We start from the raw sequence: 23,289 nt of genomic DNA, 5'->3' as shown, positions 1-23,289 counted from the left end.
GGGATCGGCCTCCACCGCGCTGAGAACATCTGCTCCGCTCCCTCAGAAGCTGCGGGAAAGGTGACTGGAAGAAGGAGCCGGGGCTGGATGTCCTGCCCTGTGCCCAGAGCAGGGAACCTGGGCCGGGTGGAAGGAGAGAGCAAGAGAACTGGGCCTGCTAATAGGGAGGGGAACCCACAATAAGCCTGCAACTTTATTTCCATATAAAAGGAAAAAAATATATATATATCCTCTCCACAATAAAGGCAGTTAAGAGCTCACTCAGCTCCGGATTTCACTCCTGGCCAAGCTGGAGGAGCGCAGGGTGTTTCTGTCTCTGAGAACGACACGTTCGCATGCCAGCAGGATCGGCTCAGTCATTCCAAGGATAATGCTGCGTCTCTGGCAGGAATTAATGCTTGGCATGGGAGGATGCTCGCAGCAGCCTTGCCCCGGGGGCCCAGCCCTTTCCAGGCAGAGCTGGGGAAGCCTGGGAACAGGGCGCAATGAGGCCACATGAAGAGGATCCGATGCAGCCGATGGCCTTTGCCCGTCACTTACACACCTGCCTCATCCCGAAAAAAAAATATGACTCAGCTCGTTCAGTTCCAGGCCATCCAGGACACAGCTTCCTCGCCGCGCAGGTGGGAGCGCGCCTGCTCCCCTTCACCAGCTGGTTCGCAGCCTACGGCAAAGGCACAGACACGCTGCTGTCCTCGCCTGAGGTCTCCGTGCCCCCACTGTCCCCCTTGGTCTCTGCAGCGCGGCCGGCAGCCTCCAGCTTCCTTCTCTTCTTCAGGTGGTGCAGATGGGATTTGGATCGTGTGTGAGCTGGAAGAAGAGGCAAACAGAGCATTTAAGTCCAGGGAATTCGGAGAAGGAAACACCCAACCTGATCCCCCCCCCCACGCAGCACAGAGAACCCTCCCTTCCCATCCTCCCGCACAATTCATTCCCAGGGAAAAGTGAACTTTCAAGCCCTGCCCTGGACATTTTTCAGAGCACTTCTAGACCAAAAACATTGGGTCTCAGAAGGGGGACAACCCTTCCAAGCCTCCTCCTGACCACAGGAAGGACTGGGAGAGGGGAAAAAAAACCCTGGCTTTGTATATGCAGAAGACTCCAGATTGTCAGGACTCGACTCTCCCAGCAAGTTCTGCTCCCAACCGAGGCATGACGTCGGGAGGACGGGAGAGAGTGTTACCAAAGAGGCGGCCCATGGCAGGATGCGGGTGAGGTTGTGCAACTCTCCATCACCCCATGGAGCGCCGCCAGCACCGTTTGTAAGCCCAGATGCCTGCACCGCGGCACTGGAGATATCCTGTACATCCACGGCACGGAAAGGGACGGAGCCCGGAGCATAATTATGCTTTTGCATAACTCCAGGGCACGGCCCCCAGCTACGAGAGCACTTCAGCGGCAGCCGGACAGGAACAGAGGTGTGATCCCAAGGATACACCTTGTACTGACACAGCGGGGCAGCAGGAGCTGCGTTTCTGTTTGGAATCACACGGTTAAGGACAGTAAAACCTCAATATCAGTGTTATTATCTAAGTAGAAGGTGCTTTCTGTAACCAGACCAAGGTACCATCTTAGCAAGGCGGTTTTGCTCTTTCCAAGAGATCAGAGCAGCAATTAAAGCAGCAAACTTTTCAAGCAGGGCCTTAATTAAATGAGGGTATGTGCTCACTGAATCAAGGCCCTCGGGTGTTTTCCAGTCATCCCTTTTGCTGCCAAAGGATGAAATTACATGCAAAGCTGCTGCTTTATCACAACGCTGTAGGGTCACCCTCAGCTTGAAATAAAAAGTCTCACCTCTCACAATTTGTCGCAAGCAACACCAAAGTGTAGAGTGGCTGGAAGAAGCATTGGTTTCTGCTGCTCTCTGGGGAGGTCTGCTCTTTTAAGTCCATACAAATTTTAAAATTTTATGTAATTTTACAATCTTTCAAAACTGCCGGGAAGCAGTTCCCAGGACTATCTGTAACTTGACTTAAGACAACAGACCAGATTGCAGCTCGACTCAGCTCCCACTGCGGTTTTCACTTCCCTTTGAGCTTTTACATTTTGCAGTTACAAGTAACACCCAGGTTTTGGACTATTTTTCTCTCACCAGCTGGGGATTTGAGCCAAATTCAGCTGGATGCAGAGACCAACAGCTGGTCTTGGTTGAGGAAGGTATTGTCATCATCCATCAGAATCTGGGATGACATCCCTACAGGACGTGCGGTTGCAGCTGTAGCGTTTGGAGGGATCTCGGGTTCCCACTTGGTCATAAAACTTGCTGGACCTGGAAGGAGGGCACGGACCTCGATGACTTCCAGAGTCCTCTAGTTTTGGAGTATGTGGAGCTCCTTCAAGGCACCTCCAAGCTGAGACCAGCTAAAATAACAATTACACTTACAATCTGATCTCACTACAACGAGCTTCCTATTCTGAGCCAACTTCCATCCTTGCCTTCAGCAGCTCCCTGGAGCAAGAGGAATAAGTGACTGGTTCAAATCCAACGACCTGGGAAATTTATCTCTGCATTGTGTCTGCTTATACTGCGTTCGGGCAACACATGGAGATTTACCAGTTTCATTTCTGCAGCCAGTTTCTCCACCACTTTTTGTTTCTGGTTCTCAGCATGAGCCTCACAGCACAGATAAATTCACTGAGTTAATCTGATTCCAACTGAGCTCTTTTAAAGTAAGTCTATTGAAAATAGAAAATCCCTTTCTATTACCATTACAGCCAGGAATACTCTTTTTTTTTTTTTCCAAAAAACTCAGAAATAGAAGATATTGGACCAAAACTGAGCTATTAAAAACATTAAGAAACTTTCATTTCGCACAACAGAATTTTAGGAGAAACAGATTTGTTCTGTGCTTTTTGACAAAGTTATCTAAAGCGCTGAAAAGGACCGGCAGCCCTGACTAAACACAGACAGCGCTGAGGTTTGATGCGACGTATAGATCCCCACGTCTGGCGTGACGGCGGAGCGCAGCAGTGTTTACTGGGTGCCGGGGAAGGGGGGGAAGCCCGACAGATGGCTGCTGTGGCACAGCTCCTGCACCCCCTCTGGGCTTGCAAATGCCGGCTTTCATCCACGGGCTGTAAACAATCCTTGAAAGCCCAAGATCATGTGCTGAGGGTCACCCGGCCGAGCTGAGACAGCCAAAGAAGCTGCTCTGCTCCGGAGAACTGCCTCACTCCATCCCTACGTGTCACTGTGTCTCCTTCCAGGTTCTCTCCTCTCCCCGTTGCCACATCCTACCTGCCCACTCCCTGTCCCCGATGATGACTCTGTCGCAGAGCTCACACACACGATGACTCCGCTTGTTCTCGTTCACATCGTACTCCATCTTCACAGGCTCTACTGGGGGCTCACGTCCCTGTAGATTAAATAATGCCTCAAATTGGTTCCCACTATGAAAATCTGCTTGGCTGTTTCCATTTTGGTAGAGTGAACTTGTCATACACAGACACTGAGGTTGGCAGGACAAACACTGCAGTTTTACCATGCAAGACAAGCAGAGAACTGGGCATTAGGAGAAATTTTCAGCTTAGGCAAGAACCCTCTCCCACTGCCAGGAAAGCCCAAGGCTGGACATAAAAGCAGACAGCCCTGCTGTCTCGGGAGACACTAAGTGCCAAGTTATGGGGCCTGGGGGCTACCAAGAAGTTGGCTTCTCAGCCACGGCTCACGTGATAACTCGTTACCCAGTACCTGGATGAAGCTCTCCACAATCTCCAGGGCAGGTTTCAGCACATCCTCCTCCCACCGCAAGAGATCAGACACCTCCAAGCCATACACCGGGGGCACGTTGGGCCCAGGACCTAGAGAGACACAGAAAGGCAGGTCACCACCAGAACCTCCCCAGCATCACGTCCTAGCACCCAGGAGGCCACGTCGTGACCAGAGGAGATCTGCTCTGCCTATCTCACTGTCTTTTAGCGTGCAGAACCAAATGGCACCAGCCTTTCCGGAGCCAAAATTAACAGAGATCTCAGCTTGGGGGGCACCACCCTCACAATCAGCACCCAAGACCTCAAGCAAGCACCTTCACGGTTGTCTGCCTTCGGGACGGCGTTACAAAATCCAAGCAGGCAGACAGCCCATCATAACAGCAACCACTTCATCACGGCCACGGTCCACAGGAGGCCGCAGAAGATCAAAAGCTGGATCCAGGCACAAAGCCATCGCACAAAGCTTACAAGGAAAAGCAGGCACGGAGTCTGGGTGAGGAATCTGCGGGTGCAGGTCCCCGCTCAGAGCTCTAATTGCTTGTGCGACTGCAGGAGCCAACACTCCCAGCTCTCAGTAGCAGCCACGGCGGGAGATGTTTTAATAATGCCTCCACCTCACAAGGCACAGATTCAAAGCCACCCCTTCGGCCTCCCCCAGCCTGGCGGGAGGGCACGGGGGGATTGCTGCACCCCATCTGGGGCGATGCAGCTGCAATCAGAGAGTGCCCGCTCCCTCGGGCGACGTGGCTGCCCTGCCTGGCTCACCTGCCCGCAGGGACCGGGCACGGGGCCCCGCTCGGACAAAGCCATCAAAGGCCGCCGCGTGCCAGTCTCCAGCAGGTGCTGCTTTTCATGGCTGTAACCACAAACAAGCTCCCAACGGGGCTGATCTGAAGCACACCTGCCACCAGAAAGGTGAGCCACAGCCACCCAGCACATGGCTCCAGGAAAGCTCTTACACCCCCTTCAAAGCCCATCTTTTGACTCAAGTTTCTCCCTGCCTTCTTTTTTTTTTTTTATTTTTTTTTTTTTTATTTTATTGTTGTTTTGCCCCTACCCAAGCACCTTTCAACAAGTGCCCAGCTCCCAGCTGCTGCCGCTGGCCCCGCTCCAAGGCTGGGGCTGGGACGGGGAAGTCCTGCTGGCTCCTTGCCACCGCGGCGAGCAGGGCCCAGGCTAAGTGCAGCCGATGGGCTCCTGCTCCTCATCTGGAGGGCAGCTCTCAACTTGGGCTTTTCACCCCGCACAGGGAGCACGGGTGGGTGCACTGGGAGAGGGAATGTACTGGGGACCCCCTCCCCGAACCCCCCGGGAGCAGGACAGGCTGCAAGGATGCTGCAGCCACCATCATCTACTGCTGCCCACCACAGGGCTGAGCCTTTGCTTGCTTTGTTCTGTCACGATATCATCTGTCCTGATGGCACTGGTGTTGGAAAGGGGAGATCTTCCCTTGCCAGGCAGCGGGGGGTACAGGGACGCAGTGAGAAGGACCTGGACAGTGCTGGGTGTGCTGTCTCAGGAGGGACGAGTGGCTGTTCTGCTTCCCACATGTTCAGATTGCACCCACGGCAGAGCCTGGCGGGTGGATCCTGGAGGGATCTGGCCACAGCAGACACTCGCAGAGCCAGGACAGCCCGAGCCAGCCAGAAGAATCCATGAAGGATGGTCTGATCTCTGCTGGACTCACATCCCCCCCCAACACTCGCTGCCCCAAAGCAGAGGAGGCACCACTCTCCTCCCTTGAGTTGGGAGCAGGGAATGTGCCGAGGAGGGACGCAAAGAGAACAGGGATGGGGAGGCAGGGCAGGAACAGAAGACTTACGTCTCAGGAAGCGGTTCCGGACCCATTTGTTCTGCCTCCGGGCATATCTTTTGGTGACCTGCTTCAGGGCCTGGATCCCTTTGAAAAAGAGGGAGTGAAAAATAAAAATGAAGGTCGGTGCAAGGCTGCCAGCTGAGCTCAGAGCGGAGTGAGAAGAGGCTGCTGGCTCCAGTGGGGGGAAATCACACGAGATCAAAGTTTGTGCTGGATGGTCCCATGTTCACTTAAGAGAAGTATTTCTGCCGTCAGTCCGGGGGTCTCGGAGCCCACAGGGAGAACCACTCATCGTGGTGAAGAGGGTGAGCCCTGCCAGACAGAGTAGGGGCAGTGGCAGCACGAAAGGCTGGACAAGGTGCCTCAAATATCCCTGAACGGGTGGAAAGGGCCCAAAACCTCCGCTCTGAAGCTTTTAGCGGGTAAGACAACGTGTTCAGGGGCTGCACTGCTCTCCTAATGCCTAATTGAATACTTCCCTGCACAAACAGAGCCAGGACTCCTTGTCCTACCCGCAGTGGTCCCAGAGGATGGTTTACCACTGTACAACCTTTCAATATTTAGCATCAGGCTTATTGTATCCTTCCATAATCGTCTCCTGAGGAGACACAACAAGACCCTTCTGCACCAGACTTGTTTTCAAGCTTTTTATCATTTCTGTGGTTTCCTCAGCCTCCATCTCCCCTTCGCACTGAACCCTCCACAAGGACTGACTCCACCTGGGGCCTTCAGGAGCAGAGCAGCTCCCTCCTTTAACAACAGCCTTATCTGTCCAGATGCTCCAGAACGACACACGCCATCGAAGAGTGCATCACTACTGACACTGTCATCTGCTAGATCCCCAGACCCCTTCCCACCATCCTGCTGCCGAACCAGATGCTGAGTTCTGCTTCATCCCTTCTCTCTAGCCCTGTTCTCCACAGCGCTCACACCCCAGCTGGGATCCCATCACGCAAGTCACTGGTGGACCAGCTCCAGACCCCAAGTTACACCGTGACCAGTACATCTTGCAGGGAGGTCTGGGGGAAGGGAGGGAGGAATTGCTGTGGGTGTGCTCAGAGATGCTCTCCCAGCACTGAAAAAGGAGTTCCTGCCCTCCTGGGCTGGCAGAAGTGGAAAAGGCAGAGAGAAAAGCGCAGCTCAACCCCAACAAGACCTGCCCCAAGGCCTGAGCTTGGTTCAGACCATCACGCAGTGTCACCTGGAGCTGCGTGGGGCTGAGGGATGCAGGGCATGGTGCTCCTCTCACCTTTTTGCAGCAGCAGAGCACTGGTCTCAGGTGAGCAGTTCCCCTCACTGACGAGGTACTCATGGAACTCCTTGAATCCAATGGACTGGAAGATGCCGTGCTGGTAATCCTGCCTGGAGAACAAGACAAGAGACGGGGTCAAAGCAGTCACCTTCAGAACAGTGGGAGACCTCGACCCTTCCCGTAATAGCTCAGATCTCTGCATCTCACCCTGCAGGGACCTTCCCTGGTGACACAAGCCCATGGCCTCAGGGGACAAGCCACACCAGGCACACAGGACTGGTGCCTTCAGTGCCACCCCACGTCAGCTGCACTGTGCGAACACTCAGGCAGCACCAAGAAGTTTTTACTGCGGGGAAGTGTCACCACTTGGCAGGTATGGGCCAGGAAAAATTAACTCAACACTAAGACCCACAGGGACTCTGCTGTTTGACCAACCCTGGTCTAAGGGTTCCGGCAGGGAAGGCCAGGAAGTGCTGGAGGATCTGGCTGGTTCAGACTTTTCCGCTGATGGTGCCACCCCAGAGGCAGGCATCCGTCCTGTCTGCTGGCCCTGCCGCAGGAGTGGGCACTGCCCAGAGAAGGCTGAGAGCAGCAATACATCGGAGCTGCTGCAGGGAGAGCTGGTCTGGGCCCTGCGTGGGATCTGGAGGTGGGACTGGGAGCAGAAAGGGAGCTGGCTTCACACCCACCGGTTCTTGGCCACCTTCTCTTGGTTGTAGCGTCGGTGGAAGTCCCGCAGCTCCTCCAGGAGTCCCGCAGCCAGCATGTCATCCACGCGCTTCTCCAGCCGCTGGTCCAGAGCTAGGAGGAGGAGAGGAGGACACACTCAGCCGCTCGGAGCCATGCCCTCAGGAGGCCCACAACTGGAGAAGGTGGTAAGACTCAGTTTGGCACTGCCAGCCTCCTGATCCACCTGAGGAAGGCAGAGCCCAGCAGGAGAGAGGAGAGAGCCCTCTGTCATGCCCACTGATGCCAAAGGTATTGCTGCCTTCTTCAGGGAGGAGGCTGGGGCAGGAGCAGGGAGTCAGCTCCAACCCCACATCGCCAGGAGCTGCGCAAAGCCCACTCTCACCTGCCTGGTCTGCATGGAGCCACAAGATGCAGGAATGGGGGTATTTCAGGGGCCCCCCTAAGGGTCCCCCACCTTCCTCCTCCTGCTGCTCGTGCAAGATTTCACTATGGGGGATCCCCGTCTCTTCAAACACTTGGAGGCTCCTGTAAGCAGAGACAGACAGAGCTCAGAGGCTGGGTGAGGATGAGCTTTTCCATTTCCCCAGCAGCCCCGGAGGCTCCAGTAAAGGGAACCGCAGACACTCGCTGGGATCCAACCCTCTCATGGGGGTGGGGGGCAGGTTTCTGCCCCATCCCGTGCCCAGCATCCCAAGCACACCCAGGTCCTGGGGGTGCGATGCAGTGCAGAGCGCAGCGATGGCACCCAAGGAGCCCAGAGCACAGCCACCCACTCCTGCCTGGCACTGGGACAAACCCTGCAGGGGACGGGGTTCTGGCTCCAGCCCTGCCCTTTCCAGCCATGCAGGGCTGCAGGGAAGGGGCTGGCATTGCCGATGCTGTGAAGAATTACTGCTAGCTCAGCCCAGCCCAGCCAGGGAGGTGGAGGAAGCTGCGCGGGGTGCCCAACCCTCCATCCCCCTGCACCGTGCGAATGGGGTGGGCGGCATTCTGCTCCCCCCCGGGGCCAGGGCTCGGCTGGGATGGGCTCACCAAAGCAGCAAGCCTGGTCTTGCTGCCGTGCTGTTCCCACAGAGCTCAGGTATGTTACTCAGCCAGCACGGCAGCTTGCTCTTTAAATAGCTCCAGATAAACCCTGCTGCTGGGGCACGGCAGTGGGAGCACCCCTGGTGCACACAAGCCAGGAGCCAAGCACTGTCCTGGCCCCCAAAAACAGTTCAAACTGGGGGCTGCTTGGCCAAAGGTCTCAGATCCCAGAGCGCTCCCCAACACCAGTGCTCTGAGGTCCCTAAGAACCTTGCTAAGAGGTTAGGAGCACCCACCTGGGATGGCAGAGCCCATCTTGCCATGTTCCCAGGCCCGCAATTCCCTCAGGAAGGGGTGCTGAGCACCCCTTGGCCCCAGCACGCCAAGCTCACCTGGCCACTTTGCGCTTGTCGTGGGGGTGTAGCTTGGCCGCCATCTCTGGGTCCACCTGGCTCAGGCGGCGGTGGAGCTCCACACCGTCCAGTTGCTCCAGCTCCACTTTCCTGTCGGTGACTGGCCCAGGGGCCGTGTTGGCCTTCTCCTGTGGGGCACCAGGTAGCCCTGAGTCAAATGACTCATCCATGAGCGAGGCCAGTGCTAGCAAGATGGTCCCCCAGACCCACGGGGTGAATAAGGGGCTTTTGGGTCTCCTTGCCCCATTCTAGCATGGGAAGGACCATGCTTGCTCGCAGGAAGCCTGAATACGGGAATCACCCTTTCCCAGAGGCAAACACAGGCCCACAACGGTACCTTGGTGTTGATAAGGACCTTCCAGAGCAGGGACTCAATGTAGTAGTTGGTTCCTCCCACAACAATTGGGATCTTGTCTCGGGCAAAGATATCTTCGATGTGCCACAGTCAGGGAACGTAAGCAGAGGTGCACGGCAGGGAGGGAGGGCTGTGGGGAGCAGCAGCCGGGGCCCCAGATACCACTCTCCCAGCCCCAAGGAGCCAGTGAGGTTGCAGGACAGGGTTATAGGTGTCCCTCATCTCTCGCTATCCTCTGCTACCACCAAAACTCAGGGACACCCAGGGACTGCCAGGGAGGGCAATACCCAGCTCTGCAGTATTGCAGCGCAGCAGAGATCTTCCCCAACCAGTGCCGAGGGGAGGCTGCCCTGAGCATTAGCTGGGAAAAAAGAAGCTCCAAGCCCCGCTTTCCAGCAGTATCCTCTGAAAACCCGAGTTAGTTGCAACGTGGAGAGCCCAAGGCTGATGCAAACACTGCTCTCTCTTGCAGGGCTGGCTGCGGAGGGGGGGGAGTCCGTATCTGCTGAGCCAGGCAGGCTGCAGCGTGAAAGGATATCAGAGCCACGGCTTTGTCTCTGAAATCCACCACTGTGTAGTTAGAGACAAGGGGATCCACAAAGCTGATCATGTGGTGTCTGCACAGACGCTGCTCCTGGGGAGAAACCTTGTTCGTGATGATGTCCAAGCCCTTGTACACCTGGGTAAGAGAAGAGCCCTGTTATTCACCTCTGTGTTCCATGAAAACCCCACCGACCACCACTCCTGCCCCCATGCACAGCCTCTGCCTGCCCCTGTCACCCCTCCAAGCCCCTTGGCGGTCTCTGGAGGAGCAGCCCAGGCAGGGCCATGTGCCCCATTCAGGTGAGGAAGCAGGAATCCTGCCAACACCTGCTCCTGCCAGGGCCAAACTGCCTCTCTCCGGTGTTTGTTCCTGCCCTCGGGAGATGAACCGTGAGTGTGACCGCTCACAACTGCTTTCCTGGTCTGATATAACCCTGCAGTTGGAGACGGAAAGGCTGATGGAGCAATCAGAGAGCGGTGTCAGAGCCCGCTCAGCGTAACCGACCAAGATCTCTCTGGATGCAACGTGCAACTTCGTGGAGCCTCTTAAACACACACAAACGGTCTCAGCTCATGCCCGCCATAGAAGCTTGATGTTCCGTCTGCTGCCTGCTCTCACCAAGGGACAGAGAGGAGCAAAACACATTGGTGCAGGCCAATGACCGCAGGGGAGAAGAGGCAGGAGACACTGGTGATCGCAACCAGCAGCATCTCGCTGCTTCGAGGTGCCTCTTCCATGTCGAGTTTGGGATATACAACCTCAAAGAGCACCGTCGAGAGATGCTGGCCCTCAGCTAGACAGCTAAAAGCAGAGCAGAAGGAAAAGCAACCCGAACCAAGCCCTCGGGAGCATTCTTGGTAAAGAATGACAAGGCCACCTGCAATCTCAGCACTTGCATCTGAGCCACAGCCCAAATCCACCCTCCAGGCTGCATAAAGCCACAGCCACAGCCCAGCCCACAGACCCAGGCTGTGCAAGCACCGCAGCCGCCTCAGCTTGGCATCCCATCCCCATGGCGTCCCATGAACAGAAGAAGCCTTTGAGATGACACCATCTTTCACTCAAGAGAAGGGAAGAAGGCTCCTCGCCCTGCTCCCCATGGCAAACTCAGCCCTCCTCACTATGGGGTGCTCCTGGACCGCCAGCACTGCCCCAGTGATGCCAGTCAGTGGGTGCTGAGAGGCTCCGCAGAGCTGCAAAGAGAGATCAGAGCGGGGACACACAGCCCAAGGGTGCTGGCAGCACGGACGTAGTGGCAGTGAGGCACAGAAAGCCTTTCTGTCCCTGCACCATGCCAAGGACCAAGCATCCTCTGTGCCAGACAGTGGCTAAGGCTCTTCTTAGTGCCGTGGTCACAAGGAGGATGTGTTTAGCTCCCAGCACCTCCCCGCCTGGAGCAGTCTCCCAGCTTGGGATGAACTGGCCTGATGGGAGAAGAGACTGAAAACGGCTGTACTCATTTCCTCCTCCATCACCCAGAAACCACCCCAGCCAGAGGACCAGCCTTCCAGAAACAAATTTCCCCTTAATCCCCTCTGAGAAGCTGCCAAGCCTCCGGCCTCCACCCACTGCCTTCCCTGGTCCCAGACCAAAGGACAAGGTGACAGAGAGGTGACTGACAGGCAGAAGGCACAGAGCAGCAGCAAGGGACGATCTGAGGTTAGTAGAGCAGAGAAGTCCGATCCCTGCCTGGAGCAGTCATGCAAGCTGCTGGGGCGGCTGAACCGGCTGTGGCCGGGAAAAGACACTCCCCAGCTTAACTCTTCCACTTGCCACTTGGAGGGCAAGTGCCAGCCCCGGCTCCAGGTCCCTCAGCAGAGAAAGGCTCGCCTGGGGGCAGGAAGCGAGGGGGGAGTGAGAGGGCAACCAAATGCTCTTCCTTTCTGCCCTGCAGAAACCCAGCTGGCTCCAGGGGACGGTGAGCAGACAAGGAGAGGCCCAAGAGGCAGCTCTCTGCCAACGTGCCCCATGGCTGCCTGCAGCCTATTGATCCCCTTCCATTCCCCAATCCCGGGCCGAGCAGCGCCGTTCAACACAGGTCTCCAGTCGACACCAAAAACCTTTGAATTCGGTGAGCTTTGGCTCAGTGCCTTCTCTCCCCCCGGCAAGGGCCAGACCAGCCCTCCAGCTCCTCCAACTCCCACTCGTCTGCCTGAAATCCCAGTCAATACAGAGGCTGACAGGGAGGCTCGGAGGCAGCCGGGAGCTCCCACTGCTCCGCGCGGACAGAGCCGGGATTTACAGCCCAGGCTCCAATCCCCCAAGGTTCTCCTGGAGATTAAACACCGAGAGTCTCCCTGAATATCTGGCAACAAGAGGAGGAGGAATGCGATGTCAGTGTGTGGGCTGGGAGGAAACAAAGGCAGCCTTTTACACACACCCAGCAAAGCTCAGAGAAGGTTTCCACCAGCTGGCTGTCGGCAGGGCCTCGCACCGAGACGTCCTCCCGACACTCATTTCTATTTTCAGCAAGCGGCTCAGATAAGCCTTTGTTGCTTTCTAAGGCCCCAAAACAGATTAGCGGCAGCCTGGAGCAGCAGCCCTCCGAGACACCGAATACAAGCCGGCGACTAAAGATGCTTAGCCTTGACGGCGTCCTCCCACCTCTGCCGCTGAGAGCCCGGGCAGGTCAGCCCCACGGCTCACAGCACGGTGCTGCAAGGTCACGCCGTCGCCTCTTCTCATGGGTGGGGAAACTAAGGCAGGAGACACAAACACCAGCGATCCTCGGGAAACGGTGCCTGAGGATGCTCAGCCCGCAGCCGGGAAGGGTGGGCTCTCCCAAACCGTCACTCTGCCACCCATTTCACACACGATCTCAAACTCTGTCCCTTTGTCCTGAGTGCAGGGCGCACAGTAGCAAAGGTTGGAGGGGGCTTTGAGCAACCTGGTCTGGTGGGAGGTGTCCCTGCCCATGGCAGGGGGTTGGAACTGGATGATCTTTAAGGTCTCTTCCAACCCAAACCATTCTGTGATTCTATGGCATGACGGCTGTGCATCATGGGGACTCCAGACACATCCAAGCCACCTACACTGGGAAGAGAATGAAGACTTCACAGGGGCCAAAGGATGTCCTGGAGAGGGGCATGGAGGACCCAAACCAAGGAGAGCATGACTCACTCCCCTCTCCGATCCCTGCCATAAGAAGGATGTCAGCAAAGGCTCTTAGGGTGTCCTGACTTGACACACCAACTGATAATTGTAGCCAGTGTGCTGCAACAGCCTCCAGAGAAGGGCTGCATCGCCACCTCAGAGTATGGAATCCACAAGGGACAGTGGGATCGGGAGCAGACAGGGCCACTGGCACCGGGATCACAGTTCACAAACTGCTCAGCCAGGAAGGAAGAAGCCCTGCCTGGCTTCCCTGGGGAATGACTTACTCCTAAAGGAAACTCACTGGGATGACAAACTGGCACCAGAAAGGACAAAAAGAAAGATTAAGAGGCCACCAGATTAACCAGAGCTCCTGAGCCGCACGCAGGCAGCAGATAAATCTGTAATTTGACCACAGCGACTCAGGGCCATGACGAATACGCCGAGGAGATAGAGGGGTGCCTGTGTGCGGGAACAGGTGGGCTCGGGGCTCCCCGACCCCTTCCCGAGCCTGGCTCCAGCCCCAGCAGCTGCCCAAAAACACTGCCAGCATTTGTCAGAGCTCGGCAGAGCCCGCACGGGGCGCAGCGATGAATGGACAAGAGGGGGCCGAGGGCGACACGGTCGCTGGCAGCTGTCAGTCGAGAATGAGCAATGGGATTTTTTTGTTTTTTTTTTTTGTTTTTTTTGTTTTGTTTTTTTTTTTTTAAGACCCGGGCGATTCTTCCGCAAGGACACTGGAGCCAGCTCTGCCTGGCAGAGAGGGATAGGCAAGCAGGGAGACAATATTCCGCGGGAACAAAGCCAGCAAGAAAGCAGACCCAGTTGGCTGGCTGCGGCCGCCTGAGCGGGGCACGGGGGTTAGTGGAGCGTGGTGGGGGAGGCGCAGCCGGGAGCTGCTGGAGGCTGTGCCTTCGGGCTGTGGAGAAGCAGGGTTCCCCCGCCTCGCCGCCCCAAGAGGCCACGCCGAAAGCACGCTGTATTACGGGATAAAAGTAGCAGAGCTGCTCGGCTCTCGCTTCACAGTCACGCTAGAATGAGATTAAAAGGAAAGGAGGACAAGAGCCACTCGAGCCCGCATGCCATTGGGCGCCTGCAGCCAGAGTCCTCCCAGCGCCTGCATTCCCATAGTGGGACCTGAAACAACCAGAGCACAAAATACACGCTTCAAAACATCCACCAGCGTGAAAGGAGAATCCGCAGCGTGTCAGCCGGCTCCAGCCACGTCTGCAGAGCTCGGGACGCAACAGGAGTCTCGCGTTCGCAGGATCGCTCAAGCCAGCAGCCCTTTCCCTGATACTCAAACCCGCCGTACGCTGGGCTGGCCGTCGCCGCAAGGTCTGAGAACCTCAGCACTCACAGTACACAAACGGGCACAAATAACCAAACAAAAGCTCTGGGGCTTGTCCGGATCAGGAAGGTCGGTACCAGTAAAACTGCACGAGCCAAGCCCTGCTCAGAGATGTTTCTGATGCGGACACTAGAGCGAAGTAACTCGCCTTGGAAATTTAACAGCAGCCGACCAAAAGCTGCCCCAGCCCAGCCAGGAGAAAACCACCCCCCAATGTGCACTGGTAACCCAGAAAGCCAACCGCATCCCGGGCTGCATCCCCAGGAGGATACAAACAGAGGCCAGCATCAGCAGCCTGGTGCAGGAAACCCAGAGGTGGCTGCAAGACAGCGAGAGTCCATCTCCGAGCAGCACAAAGGGCAAAGGGTTTTGTTGGCAGAAAACACCTTTTTAAAAAGAGTGTAACAAATATGTTAAACGTTAAACTTGATGGAAAGTTCAGGCGTTCTAGAAAGAGAACGGTGAAAGTGTTGGTTAGGAAGGAAAACATTTTACGAAACAATAACAAAATCCCTGCGGTGGCTGGAATCTGCATCTCGTGACAAAGCTCTTGTAGCTGAACGCAATTAGGACCAAAAAAAAATGAGGCTCAGTTCCTTGGTGTTTACTGACCCTAATGTACAACCGATATAGTCCACGCTGCCGCTTGCAGCAGGAGACGGGACCACAGACAGTGTCACGGGCAAGTAGTAAACATAATTTTCAATATTCTTCTCTATATCTCATCAGTGGCCTTTGCTGGGTGACCAGGGAAGGGACTGCTGGCCTTCGGCTGCCACCTTACAGCCTCACCTACGCTATGTCCATAACACAGCCTCTGGCACCGCTGCCTCGCCGGGACACAAAGCACAATGCAGGGACCGTCCCGAACCGAACCGTGCACCCCGAGGCCTCCATCAGCCGCAGTTTCCCAGGCAGGACTCGCACCACGTCCCGCACAGTTGCCCACAGCCCGAGGTCCGTGTCAGCCACATCTGCAGGCACAATCCTGGGCATCACTCACTGCCGATTCACTCCAGCTGCTGTGCTCCCTTCGTCAACTGCTCCTCACACCTCCGCGTTGCTTTTTGCAGGTTAAAATTAAAACACCCTTTCTTTGGTTTCCTTCCAGAAAATGAGTTTATTGGAGGAGGGGGGGAGGTATGTTGGTTTTGGTTGTGCCGCCGTGCTGAGAGCTCAGGAGCAAGGATGGCAGCTCCCCCGACAGCGGGAGGGGAGACTGTGACACCGCGCACCTGAAAACAAACAACTGGCCACCGGGACGGGGACACCAGGGCCAGCCCAGGAGCACAGCCAGCAGGTAGGATCTGTCCCCTGGGCTGTCTCTCCACAGGCACCCGGCCACGGTGCCTGAGGTCCCCGGGGGAACTGAGCTTGCAGCCCCGTGGGGCTGGGCCTCTCCGGGCCCCGACCGGGCCTCACTGCCCGCCCCCCGGCACCAGGCCAGGCCGCTTCCCAACACCCTCGGCCCCGGCGGTGATCCCGGGCCCAGCTCCGGCCTTCCCCGGTCCCCAGGCCCAGCCGCGGCCTCCCCCGGGCCCAGCCGCGGCCTTCCCTGGGCCCCAGGCCCGCCCCCGGCGTCTCCCGGTTCCCGGGCCTACCCCCGGCCTCCGCGGCCCCCCGGGCCTACTCCCGGGCCTACATTCCGGGCCTATCCCCGGCCTCCCCGGCTCCCCGGAGGCCGGTCCCGGCCGTACCTGCATGGAGTCGGCGCTGACGATCTCCCCGCCGAGGCGCAGCCCGAGCTGCAGCGCCAGCGCCGACTTGCCGGTGCCGGTAGCGCCGAGGATCACCACCAGCGGCCGCGGCGGCGGCGGGGCCCGGCCAAGGCAAAGCGCGGCCGCCGCCATGGCCCGGCCCGGCCCGGCGGCTGCCATGGGGACGGACGGGCGGGCGGGACGGGGGCGGGACGGGGCCGGGGCCAGCCGCGGGGAGGACGGGGCCGGGCCCTGTGCCCCGTGTCCGTCTGCCAGGCGGGGTTCCTGTCCCTCGGACCGGGTCCTTCCCCGTGTCCCCATGCCGGGTCCCCATCGCTGTCCGCTGCCCATCCCCGCGCCCCCCCCGGCCCGTGTCCCCATCCTTGTCCCCTGCCCATCCCCACGCCCCCGGCCCCTTTTGGGGTCCCCCTGGCACCCCCCACCCTTTAGGCCCCCCCGCCCCCAGGCCGTGTCCACGAGAGGGGTTCTGCCCCGTGGTACCTATTTTTTGGGGGGGATGGGGGTAGGATGGGGTGGGAAGGATGCTGTTGCCATAGCAACGGGGCAGGAGGATGAGGAGCGGGGCTGTTGCCGTAGCAACAGAGAGGAGCGCGTTGCCGTGGCAACCGCAGCCCCCGAGGGGGCCGGTCCTCCCCCATCTCCACGGCAACACGGGGAGATGGGGGAGCGGGGCGACTGTCTCCGTGGCAACAGAGGGGAGGGAAGGCAGGGAGACGGTTGCCATGGCGATGGCGGGAGGAGGGTACCTCGGCTCTGCCGCTCTCCCTGGCAACACACATCCTTTGCCATAGCAACAGGGAGCAGGAGGCTGCGGGCCAGGGAGGGGTGCGGGCAGCCGGCCCCCCTCGGAGGGGAAGGGATTATCGCTGCCTCGGGCAAACTGTCCTAAAAATTTGCCAGCCCAGGCGTGAAGGCGGCACCGCGCCTGCGGCACCCCCGAGCTGGCTGAGGCTGCCCCCCACAAAACCGGGGCTACAGTGGGAAAACAGAGGCAGTTTGGGGGGGGTACGGTAGCAGAGGGAAGGGGGCGAGTCGCAAGAAGCAGGATAACGTGCATTAAAAATATAACCGTATCAGGTCTGGGAATGTGGAATTGTGACGGTTACAGCCGACACTTGCAAATTGGAGAACAAGGAAGAAGGAAAAGCCCTGTGTGTTTATTTTGCTCGCTTCATAGCGCTCTCAGTCTGCTTTCCTCATCCTTACCGTGGCAATGTGAGAGGAGACATCTGCTTTAGTAAGCAGGGAAGTTTCGGGGAGATATATATTTATGTATGAGGGCTTTAAGCAGGAGAACTCAAAGGCATGTGCAAAACTGCAACTGCTCCTCAGTTTGCTTTGAGACCAACTACATTTTCCACTGATGATGGTCTCAGTTCAGGTCACAGGATCCGCACATCATTTCCCAGAAAGAAAAATAATGTTTTAAACATCCTATGCGCCTTCGGCGTGAAAAGAAAAAGCGCACCTTACTAAAAACCTTATCAAGAGGGTCACCTTGAGCTGAAAAAAGACACCGGTCTGCATGTGTCAGTGGACACACAACAAAAATAAACGTTTGAGGGACTGGTACATCTGGGCTTTGTCTCCTGCGCATGGGCGAGGTGTCAGATTTAGGTCACCCTGCTCCCTGTTTAAGCTGCGGTTCCTCTGAGCACCTTTTAATACAGCTCTAAAACGCTTTGACACGGCATGATGCAACATGCAGAAAGCACAAAATGTTGCCGGAACCGAAGGGAGCGGGTATTTAAAGAGCTTCTGTGCAGAATCATTGCTTTTTAAGGCTGGCTTGGCCCTGGTGATTGAGTCTCCTGCAGCAGCAGCCGCCGCCGCTGCTCTCTCCTGACTTCTCAGCAGTAACAGGATCCCGTGTCCCTCTTGCATTTAGAGTAAGACTTTTTGCCGTCAGTATAAAGGAAACTCAAAAGCATCGGGTTCGGGGACGGCAGGGAGAACACACATATATATAATTTCACCCACTCGGCAGATCTGAGTATATGAAGTCTCCGATGCCCCTTGAAGCTGGGGGATTGCATTCCCCCCTCCCTATAGGGTTACTGCCAACCACAGCCCCATCCCCTGACCCAGGGGGCAGCGATCGCCCCACACTGACTGCCCCGAGCCCCATTAGAGGGGTTTACAGTTACACCAAAGCCTTCTCCAAGCCCAGTGTGGGCTCTCCGCCTCTCCTTGCCAACAAAGCCACTTAAAAGGAGGAAAAATAATCCAGGTGATTCGTTTCCCTGGCCCCACTGCTGTAACCACTTCTGTTTCGATCGCTGGGAGAAAGCCAGGACAAAGAGCTCAGCGAGGCAGCCAAGCCCTAGCAAAAAATATATTAATTTTAGTGTCTGTGAGCAGCCAGGACACCCCAAAACAAGGTGGCCAGGCCAGCCCTCCTCCCCGGGAGCATCGTGGCACAATGCATGGAAACCCACAGCCGCCTGCATGGAAAAAGCCAACCCAGGCTGTTGCAAACTTATTTATTTATGAAGTGTGAGGTAATGAAGAAAGTGCTAAATCCGACCACAGTGTTAACTCTAACGGTTCTCAGCAGGTCAGCGGGGACCCAAAGGGGCCATCCTGCAGGAGCACCCCTGGGAGGGGACAAGGGACTCTGCCACCCATGTACCCCCCCACCACAGGCTGGGCAGCAGGATGGCACCGGCAAGGGGAAGCCTCGAAGCCCCTCCACTCACCCACCCTGTCCCCTCCAGCCAGGCTCCCTGCAACGCCCAAAGCTTCGCTGGGGATTTTAAGTGGCTGCTGGTGAGGAGGTGCTCGCAAGGGTGGGAAAAAGGAGGTCACAAGGATGCTCAGAAGGATGGGAAAGGGGAAAAAAAAAAAATCCCGTTATTGCAAATGGGTGGTTTGGAGAGCTGCAAGGGGGAAACTGGCTTCTGCGAGGACTCAGCTTAAAGGTCCAGCAAGAGCCAGCCCCTTCCTGATCTCCCTAAAGTGCAGCAGGACTGAGCCTTCCCCCACAGCAAGAACCCCCCCTCCAAAAAAAAAAAAAAAAAGTTTTTTATATATATATAAAAAAAGCAAACTCTTTACCGATACTTCTCAAAAAGTGGTACAAAAATACAGTATAAAAACACAGCCTCCAGTATAAGACTCGCAGTTACAGCAGCAGTTTCTAGAACACAAAATTCAAGACAAGCTACTGCGTGAAGTGATAAGAAAGTGAGGTACGGTCCAGCCGAGCAAGGGGATCGTCCACAGGGTGCTGTTAACCCCGGTGAGAGACATCCTCCTGCCACCGCCATCTCCATGGGGATCCATCCAGAGACAACCCCCCGTGTGCTGGGCTCTCCGTGTCCAAAGCAGACCATTGGGATTTTTGGGGCGAGATGGACACCCAGGGGCAGCTCCCAGCGATGCTGTGGGTGGCAAACAGCAGAGAGGGGTACAGGGGAGGGGGAACGGAGTTGAGCCCGTGAATTGAAGCAGTCACTTGAGAAAGCTTCACAGGGGGGACAGGGGAAATGTTGCAACACCCAGTGCCAAGAAGCCAGCCCAAGGCAGGTGATGCCACCGGGAGGGGGGGAAGGAGGGGCCTGCTGTGACCCCATCCCTGCACCTGGGAGCACCCCCATGCCCACCCCACATACAGCAACCGCCGCGTGCTCCAGCCCCCTGGGGCCAACAGTTCAACAACCAACCCAAAAAAAAAAAAAAAATTAAAAAATGTGCAAATTGAGAGGGAGCCAAGGGGCGGGACGGGGAGGGGAGGGGGGGGGAAAGTCATGGGGACCAGGGTGGTGGGCACATTGGGTGCTAGTGCCCCTTGAGGTGAGCAATCCGTTTGAGCAGCTGGGACTGCTGCAGCCGCAGCTGCCGCTTCTCGGCCGCCATCCTCCTCTCGGCACTGATGAGCGACTGCAGGTATTCGGAGGATTTGCTCAGGATCACCACTTTGGGCGTCTTGGGGCAGCTGGCGAGCCCGGGCACCTGGTCCCGCAGGGCCAGGAAGCGCGAGCGCAGGTCGTTGCGCCGCTTGCGCTCCAGGTAATTGTGGTTTTTCCTCTTGGCCACGTCCTCGCTGTCAGAGCCGGGGCTGCTGCTGGCTTTCGGCAAGCCAGGCTCAGGCAGCGTGATGGCAGGGGTGGGCTCCGTGGTGGTCAGTGGCTCATCTTCATCCTGCTGGGGTGGCTCTGGTGGGGGACAGACGTCTGGTGGCGAGCGGGCGGCGTAGTTGTGCTGCTGCTGGTGGACGGAGATGTGGAAGCGTTTCATACAGGGGTCCAAGGGGTCAGCGCGCAGTGTGATGGTGACCGGCTTCCTCAGGCTGAGCGATTGTCTCTTCTCCACCGTCACCACGTCAATCTCCTCGCCTTCTGCTCAAAAGGGACAAGCCAAAACAAGAAGTCACTATCAGTTGGGAGCCTCTGGTCACCCCCTCATCAACCTGCTGGGGCTCCCCGAGGCCCTCAGATGGTCTCCCTGCTGCCATCCCACAGAAGTTCGCTCATGAACTGCAAAGCCACTCTGAGACCTCCAGAAAGGATTAGGTGATTTAGGTGCATTTCCAACACCATCGCAAAGGAAGGAGCTTTCCCTCTGCACTGGTGTGCCCAGTCTCCTGAAATTGGGATAGGGCTTTACTTCTGCACCAGGAGCAACACGTGTGCAGAATAAAGGATCATCGGGCAAGAAACACCAGAGCCCATCTTCCCCAGGGGGGGGACACACTCACAGGAGGAGGAGGATGCTGGGGACCTGGGAGAGCCTAACTCCAAAGTTCATCCTGGTCAGACGCTTTCATGGCCCATTGGAATTGTAGATGAGGGACATGGGGGCAGAGCTGCCCTTTGTTCCCCTTGGCTGCAGCTTCCCACTTCGGGGACTTGTGACTTTTCACAAGTGATAAATCCTATTCAGCCCTGGCTCCCTGGGGACAGAGGGGACAATCCCCCCGCAGTGCAGGGGGGGAGGGAGAGGTGAAGGGGTCCTTCCAACAGACGAGGTTCAGTCAGCGTGGGGGGAGGTTATCAGAGCCGCGAACAGCAAGACCCAAATAAAGCACAACTGGACCCAAAACACCCTGCTGTTGTCATTGCAGCTTGTCCCGACCCAGTGGCACAAAGCTGGCCCCTGGGGACAGAGGGGTGACCTGGCTCCAGACGCTCCTGTGGTCGCTCTCTCTTCAGGAACGCGCTTCCGCCTTTTTTCTTAGACTTAGTCCCCCGAGATGCTCAAACTCCCACCATCATCTTGGGCCTGCTCCCCACCCCCCCTGCGACAGGGCCAGGGGTGGCTGCAGGAGCTGGGCTCTCATCCTCCTGCTTGTGGTCCCCAACGCACACCCCGGCTCCCCCCCCCGGGCTCTGGGGGCTCTGCCCAGCAAGCCCAAACCACCCAGCTACTGGAGGGAGAAGGGGGGGGGGTGGGGGGGGGCACTCGCTGCCCCCACACAGCGTCACATCACTGTCACAACCCGGCCGGTCTCAGCCACGTGTATATACACACACATACACACGCACAATCCTCACACACACACACACACGCTCCCCGCCGTCCCATTAATAAAAGTCGGACGGCGGGACCCCGCCCCCCCGAGCCGCCCATTGGCTATCCGGCGGGGCCAGCCGGCTGCCGCCCCATCCCATTGGCCGCCGCCCCTGTCCATCACCGCGGCCCCTCTCATTGTTTGCAATCTGTTGCTTTTTGTTCGGCGCCCACGTGGCGCGGCCGGATCGGGACCGGGACCGAGCCCAGGACCGGGACGACACCCCCCCCCCCCCCACACACACACACACACGCGCCCCCACTTCATCCCCAGGCGGCCCCCATCAATTTGGGTTAAGCCTCTTAACGCCCGCGACCTGCTTACCGTCCCCGGGCTCCTAATGGCATTAAGTCCCCCGTCCCGCGCCGTGACTCACCGGCGCAGGTCGCTGCCACCGGCAGATTTATTAACGGGGTCACGGCACCGCGTCAGCGCTTCCACGGCAGCCCAGTCAGCCCGTGGGAGGTGGGGGGGGGGAAGAAAACAACGTACGGCCCCCACCGGGGCTACGGGGTGGGCGGGTTTGGGAAGCCCCCAGGGGGGGATGGTGGTAAATAGGGACTGAAAATGGATGGTTACGGGCTGAGATGCTGGGGGGAGGGTGGCACCACATTGCCCTTGGCTGGTGGGTTTCAGAGGCAGACGCTTCCCAGCCCGACCCCCCCCCCCCTCCCCGTGTAAACACGCCATCCCCTCACTCCCACGCGGGACAAGCAGACGTGCCCCGGGGGGGCCTGATGCGGGATGTCCCTGCCCATCCCACCGAGCCACCGCCTCGGGGGACGCGGCTGCTGCTCCGCAACCTGCCGGCCCCAGGGGATATTTTGCCTTTTGTCCCGAGGAAAACCCGTCCCGGGTGGGCCCCCGTGAGCGTGGGGGCCAGGGGAAGCAGCCGAGGTTAGCAGCCGGCAGCCGAGCACGCTGCAAGGCTCGAAAAACCCAAACTTCCCACGCTCAGCTGCAAACTTGCCCCTGGCCAACCTGCCCACGAGGGTCCCGTGGGGCCGGGACGGGCGAGAGGGGCCACCAGAGACCCACGCAGCGGCCGGGGGGGAGCCCCACGCACCTTTCTGCGAGGGGCAGGGGTTTCCCGAGGAGAAGCCCCGCGGGAAGCGGAGCAGCCGAGCCCGCTTTGTTCGTGGGGCCGGGACCGGGGCTCGCCGGGAGCCTCAACAAAGGCGCTGCCTGGCTGGGAGGCTCCCGACACGCACACGCGTGGACACGCGTGTCCTCCACGTCGGGCTCCCCGAGGGCGGCAGCAAGGCTGGGCCGGGGGCAAGCCCGCACCTCGGTCCCTTACCAGAATCGCTTTGGCCCTCGGATCCCGAGGATGCGGGGATCTTGCTCTCGGCCAACGGGCAAAGGAAGACGGCGGCGGGATCCACGCACTCGCTCACCGAGCTGCTGAACCCAAAATCCTGGGCGAATGAAGAGGGTTTGTGCGGGGTGGCCCTCTGCGTGCCCGTGGAAAGTTTCTCTGTCATGGCTTTCTCCAGTCTCTCCCGGGCTGAAAACCCGCTCCACATGCAATCCTTGAGGATGAAAGCGCTCAGGTTCCCGAAGATCTCCCCCGTCCCGATGAGATACTCCGGCTCGTCCCCGGCCAGGCAGTAGCGGGAGAGCCAGCCGGAGCGCTCCTCCGCCCCCGAGCAGCAGGCTTTCTCCCCGGGGGTACCCAGGGGGGAGAGGGGGGGCGTGGGGACCAGCTCGAACTTCTTCCAGATGTCCTCGCTGGGTGCCGTGGAGCGGTGGAAATCCTCCTGGGCGTCATGGTCGTAGAAGTAATGTTGGTAGGAGTCAAACTCCAT

The 23,289-nt window shown here is 58.0% G+C and overlaps 2 protein-coding genes across 3 annotated transcripts; both read right to left on the bottom strand.

Moving 5' to 3' along the window:
- Nucleotides 1–162: 162 nt before the first annotated feature.
- TRIT1 (tRNA isopentenyltransferase 1) lies at nucleotides 163–16,138 on the bottom strand. 2 transcript variants are annotated; one of them, XM_074162068.1, is made up of 11 exons: nucleotides 15,949–16,138; nucleotides 9,802–9,942; nucleotides 9,246–9,344; nucleotides 8,888–9,036; nucleotides 7,852–7,994; nucleotides 7,469–7,580; nucleotides 6,777–6,889; nucleotides 5,534–5,611; nucleotides 3,692–3,801; nucleotides 3,239–3,356; nucleotides 163–810 (listed from the first exon to the last, which is right to left on the bottom strand). In XM_074162068.1, the coding sequence occupies exons 1-11, from the start codon at nucleotides 16,126–16,128 to the stop codon at nucleotides 665–667; spliced, it is 1,389 nt and encodes a 462-aa protein (XP_074018169.1). In that variant the 5' UTR covers nucleotides 16,129–16,138; the 3' UTR covers nucleotides 163–664. The 2 variants fall into 2 exon arrangements, with proteins under 2 accessions (XP_074018169.1, XP_074018168.1); XM_074162067.1 differs by having other exon boundaries at nucleotides 8,888–9,033; nucleotides 15,949–16,128.
- Nucleotides 16,139–19,749: 3,611 nt separating this feature from the next.
- On the bottom strand, nucleotides 19,750–23,289 carry MYCL (MYCL proto-oncogene, bHLH transcription factor). The gene is made up of 2 exons (XM_074162097.1): nucleotides 22,782–23,289; nucleotides 19,750–20,309 (listed from the first exon to the last, which is right to left on the bottom strand). Exons 1-2 carry the CDS (start codon nucleotides 23,287–23,289, stop codon nucleotides 19,750–19,752), a joined length of 1,068 nt encoding a protein of 355 aa, XP_074018198.1.

This window comes from Numenius arquata, chromosome 21 (assembly GCF_964106895.1).
Source record: "Numenius arquata chromosome 21, bNumArq3.hap1.1, whole genome shotgun sequence".
NCBI classification, from domain to species: domain Eukaryota; kingdom Metazoa; phylum Chordata; class Aves; order Charadriiformes; family Scolopacidae; genus Numenius; species Numenius arquata.
Note: the sequence above shows the minus strand (reverse complement) of the source record. Positions and strands in the feature narration are given on the sequence as shown.

Bases quoted from the DNA above. Each gene is read 5' to 3' on its own strand.
- MYCL (XM_074162097.1), bottom strand. From the start codon at position 23,289: ATGGAGTTTGACTCCTACCAACATTACTTCTACGACCATGACGCCCAG. The intron at 20,310-22,781 runs GTAAGGGACCGA...CCTTTTGAGCAG, and splicing joins CGAGGGCCAAAGCGATTCTG to AAGGCGAGGAGATTGACGTG.
- TRIT1 (XM_074162068.1), bottom strand. From the start codon at position 16,128: ATGGCAGCCGCCGGGCCGGGCCGGGCCATGGCGGCGGCCGCGCTTTGC. The intron at 9,037-9,245 runs GTACCGTTGTGG...GGTGCCCCACAG, and splicing joins AGGTCCTTATCAACACCAAG to GAGAAGGCCAACACGGCCCC. The intron at 811-3,238 runs GTAGGATGTGGC...CTCTTCTTCCAG, and splicing joins CGGGGACAGGGAGTGGGCAG to CTCACACACGATCCAAATCC.